The 11,712-nt window shown below is 39.3% G+C and overlaps 1 protein-coding gene across 1 annotated transcript in view; it reads right to left on the reverse strand.

Moving 5' to 3' along the window:
• trip10a (thyroid hormone receptor interactor 10a) overlaps positions 1–11,712 on the reverse strand; it is an 18,426-nt gene that overhangs the window by 1,312 nt on the left and 5,402 nt on the right. The window contains exons 3-12 of the mRNA XM_017306124.1: positions 11,495–11,610; positions 10,886–10,942; positions 10,494–10,641; positions 8,763–8,825; positions 7,100–7,204; positions 6,865–6,993; positions 6,187–6,333; positions 5,901–6,086; positions 597–764; positions 310–333 (exon numbers count right to left, since the gene is read on the reverse strand). Of these exons, the coding sequence (XP_017161613.1) occupies positions 310–333; positions 597–764; positions 5,901–6,086; positions 6,187–6,333; positions 6,865–6,993; positions 7,100–7,204; positions 8,763–8,825; positions 10,494–10,641; positions 10,886–10,942; positions 11,495–11,610 (1,143 nt within the window). The remainder of the gene's footprint in view (positions 1–309; positions 334–596; positions 765–5,900; positions 6,087–6,186; positions 6,334–6,864; positions 6,994–7,099; positions 7,205–8,762; positions 8,826–10,493; positions 10,642–10,885; positions 10,943–11,494; positions 11,611–11,712) is intronic.

Below are 11,712 nucleotides of genomic sequence, written 5' to 3' on the forward strand. Positions count from 1 at the left end.
ATAACTTTGATTGAAAGAGGTGAGACACAAAAGTAAAATTGTAAACTGGATTCTTGATTGACAAGTTTCATCCTGAACTAAAACAAGTGTCACTTTTCCTCCACCAGATGGCCACCTTTTCAATACAACACCAAAGGTCATCAATAAGTGCAAATACATTAGATGATTTTTTTTTTGTTCTTGTTGGTGAGGAATAACATCAAATTTACACAAGAGGTGTTGTAAAGAAAAAGTGTCCAATTTGTTATGAGTTAAAAAACTTAGACCCCCACACCATTTTTTTTTTTTTTGATGACATCGTTACCCTACCATGATCCTGTCTGGGGTAAATTTCTGAGGGGAGAAAGAGAAACAGCGCATATCCAGTAAAAACCTTACAGTAACTTTAACTGTTTACCTGCTTAGGTAACCTCAAAAGATGGCTGCATTATGTCACAAATATGTTAATCGATATACAAAGAGTATGCTTTAGGATGCATGCCTTAACTTTGATAATGATGGAGAAGGTTTTGGAGAGGCAAACAGCAGAGAATAGTGTCTGTGTCACTAGAAGTGTTGGTGGCCTTGCACCCGAATCATCTCCTCTTGTCACTCACCGATCTCCTGAGTGTCCGGAAGGAAGAGATTCTGGGTTTGACTGTCTTATTGATCTCCTTCAAACAGTACGACAGGGGGTCCCGGCCAAACTTGGGGGAAGGGGCTCCGTTAAGAGGTGAAGGGGCAGGGGGTGTGGAGAAAGGAGTGAGTGTGGAGGTGGAGGAGAGCTGGGGTGTYGGGTAAGACCAAACGCACCGGCACCCGAAAATGAGGTGTGCAGGCATAAGATGGTTTAAAAAAGGGGGGGAGGGGAGGATGAGGATAACAGAGATATGGGGGGGGACAGAGAGGACAAAAACAAAAAACAAACAAAAAAAAAAACAAAACATGGTGACAAAGGAAAGAAAAAGACACCGTCAACACGTTAAAGCGCACCACAATGCCTGAAGGAAAACACAAACCCAGCAACCAGCCTAAACAGCATGAAAGCACAAAGATACATCTTTGGCTCAAATCAAATAAGGACATTCCATGCCAATTCACAATCATTTTAGCAGAATAAACAATCATGTAACTTATGGAAACTTATAGACAAARGTTGACTGGATCTGTAAAGGTTGGAAGTTTATTAATTAATTAACTAATTAATGAGATCCTGATGGACTCTTTTTTTATGCTAATCTTTAAGAGTTTGGCCATGTTTGTCCAACTYGCTCTGCAGTAATCAAAAGCCACTCTGAGCTCCTGGTTACTAAAATCCCTTTTCCAAATTTGTATGCACCATTTTGTTCCTAAATGCAAAAATTTGTTCCTTCCTGTTTCTATTTTGTACCTGTAAGCAAACTTAAAATTTGCAAATCGGTATACGTTTCCTATTTTTTTCTACTATTTTCTTGAACAACAGAAATAAATAGCTGTAAAAAAAACAAAGAAAAAAACACCCAAATTCTGCAAATTTGTCTTTTACTAAAACCAATCGAAAAATGGGGATGAAACTAAAAACTTTTTTGATACCATTTGAATCTAAGACCACTTAGGTTTTCTAGCAGTAAGTAYGTATTTGGAGAGCTGCGTGAACTTGCATGGAATGACCAGAAGCWCAAAAACATCACAGTAAGAAACCAGCCATCGCCTCCACACTGGTGCTACAGCAGCCCAACACTTGCAACAAAACTCAGGTAAAAGTTGAAGGGCAGCGTAAGACTCAGTGAGGATCATAGGGCAGGCCACCAAGACTAAACATCTGTATTGCTTCAGATTTCAAAATTAGCAGCTCCCTTCTTTTGCAGCCTTCCACCCAACTCTTCACAGCATTTTAATTGCCTTTTCGTGATTGAACAGCTTACACTTGTTTATTTTCGTAGCAGATTGCTCAGAGTTTACAAGGCTGTACCTTTTGTCGTGTATCGATCATCAATACTGTAAAAGCAAACAGTTAACCATCAGGATTCAATGTGAGGGGAAAAAAAAATGTACACGTGCTGCAGACTCCAGAAGCTGACCTACATAAATAAAACCAGCTTGTAAACCAGTGCAGTCGTTATAAATAGCTGGCTTAATTACCAACAGTGGATATAGATTTTTGAGGCAGGGCAAATGGCCTTTATTAGAGCGAGGGTAAATTGACAACATGGCGGGAGTGAACTACAAACATCTACATCTATGCTGAAAGGTGGTGGGGTGGGGTCCATTAGCTAAATTACACAGCAGTCTTCAATGCAGACGGGCTTAAACTGCCCTGCAACAAGATCCCGTGTGTAAACACAGAGATCCCAAAGTACAGGACTGTTATTATGTGAATGTCTGCTACTTTGGGGCTACATTTCTTAGAGTTATGGGGCTCTAACAACAGGAACGTAGTTAATAGGACTGCTTAAGGGCCAGACATAAACCACGGGCTACTTGAACCAGTACACCCAGTTTTCTATTCACACTTCTAAGGTCTAATTAGGAGAGCATGACTGATGACACAGAGCTCTGCGTCGCACACGTACACAGAACAGGAAGAGTGCACAGCTGAGCACAGCCACTAAGACATGCAGAGAGAAGAAGAGGTGCTGAACAAGCAGAACACTGCAGGGAAGGAGGAAGGGATCATTTAGTGTTGGGACTGGAGGAGGGGACCATTAGCTGGTTAGCAGTCGGCCAACCATAGCACCAGTGTGGGGATATTAAAGTTGCTTATAGTTTCACAGCTGTGTAAAGTACCCTATGCTCCAAATAGATACCAACGGACCARCATAAATGTTTGTCAATTTGAGTTTCTCCATCTTAACTTGGCGTCGTTCTTATGTTGGCACAAAGAATTTGTTGTGATGCACATAGTGCCAGGTCCTGGGCAGAATAATAGAGGCAGTGTGTTTGTGGAGGCCCGCGGAGKAAAATTCAATGTAGTTTGGGTCCCGTGTTCATGAAACCACAAGCACAGCAAAATGCTGACTGCAAGTTGACCTACTGAAAGCCAGGATGCAGAGATACGTGTACGTGTCTGTGTGTATTTGGAGGGTCAAGGTTTATTCACTCGCAGCCAGGGACAGGGTCATGCAAAAGGTCTTGTCTAGAAGTGCTGGAGTGTATATAAAATGAGACAAAAGAGGCTCATGCATTAATATACTGGGCTTTAGAATAAGGAAAGTATTCACATTGTTGGTGTGTTTTTTTGTGTGTTGCCATAACTACAGGTTCACCACAAATGCTATTTGGAGGATTTCCTGGTTCTGCCAAGCAACTATTATCCTAAAATAGTAACATTAACATTTTAACCTGGTTAATTATTGTTCCTAATGGACTCTCTGACCCAAGAGTTGAAACCTGAAAAAACTATTTGTTTTTCTGTGAAACACCAAGKGCCTGTGACATTAATGTTTGTGGATCTGTTGAAAGGGCTTCTACTTGCAAAGACAATGAGCAATTACATTTACCATCTAAAAAAAAGCGCAGGTAAAACTCAGAAAATTTGAGTAGCTACAGAGTCTAAAGTATGAAATCTGTAATTTTATACCTCAAACAAATGAAACAGTAACGACTCAGGCACAAACTAACCTGTTTAAGTATAGAAAAGAGGATTTCACTGCCCTTAACACTAAGCGTTACACTGCGAATCTCACATTGCAAGCTCTCACATATACATCTCCAGAAAKATATGAGCATTAGAAGATAACAGACTAAACATTCACCTTTTTCCCCCTCAACCATGTCTTTCAAACTTGGTTTCTGTAGAAAAAAAGGGGAAGGTGAGAGGGAAGTAGTGCAGCTGCTGTTTTTCTGCCTGTTAAACCTCTAAAGCGTTACTAAAAATTCGCGTTACGCTTCATTATAAATCCTTTTCATTGTGACAGAAGTGAACTACAGTGACTGAAATGATTAATTACTTCTGCATATCCATGTAAAAAAACAGGGCCTAGCAAAAGTATTTATACACCTCAAACTATTAGGTAATTTATTAGGGTTTTTATGATAAACCAGAATAATGTATTACATTTGTGAAGTGGAAGCAAAAAATACATGAACTGTGTGTGTGTGTTCAGACTTCTTGTGACATATTTCCACTGTAATTGCAGCAACAGGTATTGTGGAGATGCATTTGCAGATCCAGAGAATTTCTGTGAACATCAATTTTGAAGTCTTATCACAAATTCTCAGTTGCGTTTAGAGCAGGACTTTGACTGGGCCATTCCGATACAAGAATATGCTTTCAGAACCTCKTTCCATAGTCGTAAGTCTTTTGCAGGCTCTAGCACTTTAGTGATTATCCCATATTAACTTCTTCCATCGTCCAATTTAACACCGACCAATTTCCCTGTCTGCTAAAGAATAGCATCCCCCCAGCATGATGCTATTACTACCATGTTTCATTATGGCAATAGTGTATGATATTTTCCATCCTCTAATAATTTGGCTTGTGGCAAACTGAAGGGGAAGTCTCTGATGGCTTTCTTCTTCTTTTAAATCTGTGTTTTTATGCTTCCTTTAATTGTAAAGCACTTTATGGTTAATAGCCAGTGGAAAGTGCTGCTATGTAAATAAAATTTGGACAGAAACTGTTCAAATTTCAGATATCATTTTCTAACCTAGATCTGCTTTAATTTTCTCTAAAACTTMATTCATCAGCTCCCTGGTATGTTTCATGATCTCCATGAAGCAGTTTGTTTGTTCACTTATCTCTAACAAGCCAATAAGAGTTTCACATAAAAACCCAATKAATTGATGGTTGCCACTTATGTATTTATTTTTTACTGGATAAAAAGCAGCTCAATAAATAAATATGTACACTGGACTTTGAAAAAAAAAAAAAAAGGAAAATTTATTTGTCATTTTCCTTCAACTTCACAATTATGAAATAGTTTCTGTTGGTCTTCCAAAAGAAAACAGCAATAYAGTTTGAAGTCTTAATATAAATGTGAAAAGTTCTAAGAAGCTCTTACAGTGCTCAATGAGAAGGAATCCGCTTTAATAACCCAAACACAACACTAAGCTGTCTAAACACTAGTAGGCAACTGAGGCAAAGAGGTTTCATTAACTCACACAAACACAGACTGCTGACACAGCAGTCAATCCAGAAGCCAGAGCATAAATCCACAACACAGAAAACGGTAAAGCAAAGCCGAGAACAAATCTGGAGCAGCAAACTACAACATATATAAATCCTATAAATCCTGCAGGGAACGAAGGAACTATATGCAGCACACATAATSTGTGGTGAGTAAATGAGAAAACAAGAGACTGACTGGTGTTTTTTTCTGGTAAATGTCAGAAAACAGAAGAAAACCAGACAAGTGGTCTCAAACCCTTCGACATCCACAAGAACAAACTCACAAATTTAGAAAAGTACAACAAATCTAAAGCAGATATCAACAAAGAGAAGATTTAAATTGATCTAAAATATAGCAGAGCATCTGTGCAAATGTCATACTAGTTCTTATTAAATAAGATTTAACATTGTTGAGCAAAACATTGTTGTGAAAAAGTTGAATTTGTAATGTAAACCATCAGTTTGAGGTATAAAAACAAAGCACTACAACTATGCATTCATCCGTGTTCCTACAAATTCAGTGATTCCGTGGGAACTTGAAGCATGGCAGCTTATCAACTTTGTATCTGTGAAAGTTTACCAAAATTTTTTTTTGACATCTTTGTAAAACTTTAAATTCTTCTCAGGCWTATTTATTTCACAGAAAAACAAAGTTTCACTGACGAGACAAGCCATCAAATCAATCACTTTAGGAGAGGAATTTATCATCGACTTGGGTATCCGTAAAAGATMAATTTTTAAAATCACCGACTGAGGGGAATAGAAAACTCATTCAAATAACTGTCAAAGTCAGTTCATATCGATGTCGGACTGCAACGAGAAAACGTCCTACCTTGCTCCTCTTGAAAAGCCAAAAGTTTTTACTCTTGTTCTTCCCCAGAAGGTCCATTGGGCCTTTAGGCGTACCGAGGCTGCTGTCAGAGGAGGCTCGGTTAATACCCTGGCTGTAGTCTTCAAACTCTACGTCTCCAGGACGCTCAAATCCAGACTTATTCTGCTCTATTATAACCATGGTGTCCTGCAATAAGCACGGTTGTTAATAATACTTTCCAAAGATATAACTATTGCATGGCTCTGCTCTGGAGAATTAAATGTCTCGGCGTCTGAAACCAACTCACATTTTTCTCATTGACATTAGTGCCAGCTTTAGTAATCCCTTCCAAGCACTTGCCAATGATGGGCATCACATTCTTTTCTGTGTCTGAGAACAAGATGTAGCCGTGTCCCAACTTTCGTATTCGCCTCTCATCCAAATCCTGCAATTTCTAGAAAGAACAAGACGGTTGAAGTAAACAGTCATCACTTGAAATGAAGAAAGATGTGTGTGCTGGTGCRCAATGTCGTCACTCCTATTTTAAGGCCTAAAGTTGAGATGTGTGATGCTCCCAGTCTTGAAGGAATCTTGAATTCCATCAAATAACTTAACAAATAGTGATTGAAATCTTTGGAAATCTTTTTAAAATGACAAATCAATGACAGATGAACCACCTTTCTCATAGGCTTCCATACAAATAAGACTTGTTTTTGGGACCACAGATGATGAAAACACGCTTTTTGTTTGTTTTTTTCCTCATTGCATTTATTTTTTGAGTTCAGACCGTGTATTTTGCAGGACTCGGATAAAAATGTAAAATGTTCAACATAGCACTCCAAAGTTAGCAGTACGGTTTGATGCAATTGTCTGCTGCCAAGTGTAATTAAGTTGYATATTTTCTAAGATCTGAATACCAAATCAATTCTCATCACATCATTGTTATGCCGGTGGCATGTTTGCAAGCTGCAGCAGGTTCACTTACATTGAAAATAAGTGGCATGTCATTGAAATAGAACTGGCTCTGCTCTTTGTTGTACTTTTGAAGCTGAGCAGCGTAGTCATTCTTGCAGTCCTCAGCTACGCGTGCTCTCATATGCGCCTGCTGCTTAGCCTAAAAACCACAGAAGAAGCAGACAGGAGGTTGAAAAGTGCAACTTGAATCATGCTAAGTGTTTTTTTTTTTTTTTCTCCAGTGTGTATTCTACAGTAGTTCTTACTTTTTCAACATCAGCTTTTGTGGCGTTGATGTCTTGATCCGTTTTCTCTGCATACTGTGCTGTGCGCTCTGCTTCTCTCCATTCTCTCTCAAAGCGCTTTTTACTCTGGAGGGGAGAAAAACAAACATTTTGCTTTCTCTACTGAGGTGTGATCACATCTACCCCGTTTGTCTGAAGTAACTGTATTGTGCCGTTTCATAATTAGGATCTATTTAGATTGCAGTTAATTGGACCTAAATTCAATTCTTTGATCAGTGTATTAGAATGAAATGGGTTGAATTTGGAGCCAACTGGATACTGTCAGTAATTCACCAGCTATTATTCCTCAATTGCAGCAATGCAGACCATAAGTGGTTTTTGAGGATTGCTTTTGATAATAAAAKAATCTACAGCTCAAATATACTGGCATGTTAACATGTTCTCATCCACCTTCACATATTTATATGCTTCAGCAGCATCCTATTCTTAATTCATGAGGTGAATGTTTATTCTAAAATCTTCTGAGAAGGTTTTCAGTTTGATTTAGTTTAGGGAATTTTTGTCCATTCTTTACAAACAAATTTGTGAGGTCAGACAAGGACAGCTGGCTCACAGTCTCCACTCAAATTCGCCCAAACAGATTTTCTGTCGATTTCAGATCGCGACTGGGCCAGCCAATTCTTCCTCGCCAAACTCACTGATTTGGATCTTTATAGGTCTTCCTCTGTGTCCTGTAGAGTCATGTTAAAACAGGAATACGTCGTCCCCAAACTGTTTATGAGCATTAAATTGTCCAAAATATGATTGTGTGGTGAAGCACAATAAAGAAATAATAAAGACAATTTCATCTAGCCGACATCCACCATTTTGGCTAAGGAACAACTTATGTGTAGTTTCTTACTCCTTCCAAAACTTTTTGTGCTACATTAAAACAACAAACATCACCCAATATATTACAGCAATAGCAAGCTTGAATGCACAGTATTTAAATAATTAACTRATATATTGCATGTAAATATACACCCCTGATAATTTAGTGAAAACCTTGTTAGTGTCCAGGACAAACTCTTWGAAATACCAAAAGATTTTAAAATTAAAACCTGATGGCCTTTGCTAGAAAGCTGACAATGCGTGGCCACAAGCTCTTTCTAGAAAAGTTTGCCAAATCTGTTTGGCATGGTGAGGTGACTGGAAGGGAAGAGCAAGTCCCAGAACTGAATGATTTAGAGACTGTGCAAGGAGGAATGGCCAAACATTCCTCTCTTTATTTGCTCCAATATTGTAAAATGKTATAATAGAAAACCAAGAGCTGTCCGACTGGCAAAACGGGATTGAAAAGAGGAGCTACAGCACGGGTGACAAAAACTGTGTCACCGGTGATTTAACGTTAAAAAAWTTTTACTGAGATTTCACCCGCTCCTCTATGAGTGAATCGTTTTATTCAAACTAAAAGACTGATTACCAGAGACGGTGACTAATTCATAGGGTTAGGCTTGATTACGCGGGTAAAAGGATTTTAGAATAAGATTGCTTCCAACTTTGTTCCATCTATTTTGACTATAAACAAAACTCACCTGCCTAACTCAACTGCTTTGGCAGCCACTCGCCTGATTGTGTTTCTATTCAACCTCGAGTCCATCAAGACGCGTTTAAGAAGATTTTTCAATAGTAAAACTAGACTTACGCTGTCGAGCTGCTTGTAGGTGCTCTCCAAACTCTGCTGGGCCTTCTTGGCCTCCAATAAATACTGCAGACATTTATAAAAATAGAGAGAAAGAGAGACAGAGAGAGGAGGGAGAGAAATGTGGAGGAGAGCACAGAATAAATAATGACCTCAAAGAGCCACGCAGCAAAACAGACAGGAAAACAAATGCCAGTGTGTCTGTTGGAGGCGTCTTCAGTGAGTGTCTGCATGTGGCTGTACTTTGCAGTACGACAAGACAAAGACAGCATGTTTCTCACTGAGAAACGAAACACCGCGGCACAGAGCAGACCAGATCTCCCTTAAGAGACACTTAAACGTCTTTCCTGCTGCAGCAATGAAATCTCCAGACATCTACTTTTTCTATTTCTTCCTCCTGCTACTCCTGTACAAGACTCAAAAAAAAAAAAACATTTGGTATTTTCTCAAACCATTTCTTAATATGGTGATGCAGGCACACACCTGCATGCTAGTGTATAGTAAACAGCCCTGTTTAACTTGTGTATCTGATTAAAGCTATGCAACAACTTGCAAAACTGTACAAAATGAAAGTCGCGCATACAAATATTACGGCTAAGGTAAAAAAGCTGGGCTGTAGGAGACGGTGTGTGTGTGTGTGTGCGTGTGTGTGTGTGTGTGCGTGTGCGTGTGCAGGTGAATACTCAATTCAGTTACTTACGACTGCAACAAACATCCACTGGTTTTAAGAAGAAAATAGAAATCAATAAATTATTTAAAAACGTTCTCTAACTTTGATAGCAGTTAATAAAACACAACTGGAAAACAAACACAAAAAGCAAAAATCTGCAGTTGCCTGGTTGTATAAGTATGTACACCCTTAGTACCTTAATGAAGTTTCTTTTGAAAAGACAAGTGTATTGAGCTCTCAGCAGCAATTCATTATGGAGAAACTGATCGCCACAGAATAAAGTTCAGCTGCCCTACTAGAACTTTCAAGGCATTTGATACATTTAGCRAAAACTTTAGGGATTTAAAAGGTATCAGTCAGTAGAAGGATACCAAAACCAAATCACAGCGTTAGCCCTATAAATATTAGGGCAGTATAGCCACTGATAATTGGAGAAATTATGGACCTACTATTATTTAACWAAAACATTTACCAGAGTTAATAGAAAGGCACAATGGAAACCTGACAGTAATGCTGAAGGAGCTGCAGGAGCCTCTGCTTAGCACTGGTTGTGTTTTACATGTGACAACAATTATCTGCATTCTCTGTGTCTGGACTGAGAAGCAGAGTTGCAGACATAAGCCTTTTCATTCAAAGTAAACAATCCGATATGAAGGAAAATATTAATTTAATCCAAGGTGCAATCAATAGACGCAAATGAACCAAAGAAGCATCTTTTCGGATACTGGGAAGACACAGGAGTAGMCAAAAAGAAGAAGAAAAAAAMCCCAGATGCACAGTTGAAAAAAATGCTAATTTAATGCTAGAACACCCGGGCTGGGAATTAAACCCAAGAGTGAATACTTAAATTATAATTACATCAGATTTTTTTCTTTCAAATATATCCGTTTGTTCAGCTGAATTGTACACAATAAACATCACGCTACTGTAAGATGACACTTTGAGATTATACTTTGTCGCAGTCTTTCACCTTACAAAAACTGCCGTGCAAGTCTTTTTATATCCACTGCATGTCTTAAGTGGCTAAAAATCATTGGATACTTTTTGCTGCACATCAAGCTCACCGTCTTTCGCTCCTGCTTGAGTTCCTGCAGGTACTTGGTGAGATCAATGCAAATGCTCATGATCATGTTCTCAGCAATTAGCTCCCTCTGCCCCGCATAGTCGTTCATCTCATTCAGGATGTCCACAAAAGACTGGTAGCTGGACAGCCTGTCATTTAGTAGGAGAAAGGAAAGGGTGGAGAGATGAGGGCCGCTGATAAGGTGATAATTACACAAAAATTCTGCAGCAAGCCAAGTTATGATAAGRAGCTTGTGACTTCCTTATTCCTGTTTCCTTCTCAGGGAATTTAAAATGTCACCAGCGTCAGCTCAAAACAACCTCATGAGTAACTGTAGCAACAGAAGGACTCCTCAGAAAGAATAAAGACTTTGAAGCAAAAGCAGCTGCTCACCTGCAGTCTGGCTCGTCTTTGTTGCTTCGTTTTTGGTTATATTTCTTTGAAAGATTCCTGTGGATGTGGATATAAAGTGAAACCTAATTATTCAACAAACTCAATGGGAAGCATCCAATGAAAGAAGAAACTCTTATGCAACAATTGCAGTTTTTTCCTTTTTTTTTGGAGTGGATTTAACACAACTGTAATAAAAACTAGAGATTATGAACAAATTTCAATTCTCGCTCTTCCCCCTTTCACTCTCTGTTTGACCACATCCACTGTATCATGTGCCAGTCTGCTCCCACTTCCTCCCCTCTCCAGCAGAGCTCAGCACTACAACAGATGTGGGCTTGTGTGTGCGGGGAAACAACTGGCTGAGAAAGCGCATAGGATAAGGAGAGAGAGAGAGAGAGAGGGAGAGAGGGAGAGAGAGATGGGAGGCAGAAAGCATGCAGCAGCTGGAGAATTGGGCTAGTGTTTCAGAGACAAACTAGAATCTGTCCCAGAGCAGTCATAAGACCAATGAGCATTTCATAAACAACCTTCCAACATGCAAACATTCAAACACAAACACAAGATGCTTTGAGCTGAACACAAGAATGYGAGCTGGTCCAAAAGGCCTACCTCAGTTGTTTGGCATAGCTTTGCTCGATCTCGGTCCGCTCCTTCACAAACTTCACATACTTCTCCACCAGCTCCAGGCCGGACTGCGTGTGCTTCTCTATGATGTCATACTGATCCTAAGGGAAGGAGCAGGAAGACAAATAAGGACAAGAAAGCCTCGAAGTTGAGTTGACCTCCATGCCACAGCTGTGATGTTTCTCCGAGATTTAGAGCACCTA

Source organism: Poecilia reticulata, linkage group LG8 (genome assembly GCF_000633615.1).
Source record: "Poecilia reticulata strain Guanapo linkage group LG8, Guppy_female_1.0+MT, whole genome shotgun sequence".
Classification (NCBI taxonomy): Eukaryota; Metazoa; Chordata; class Actinopteri; order Cyprinodontiformes; family Poeciliidae; genus Poecilia; species Poecilia reticulata.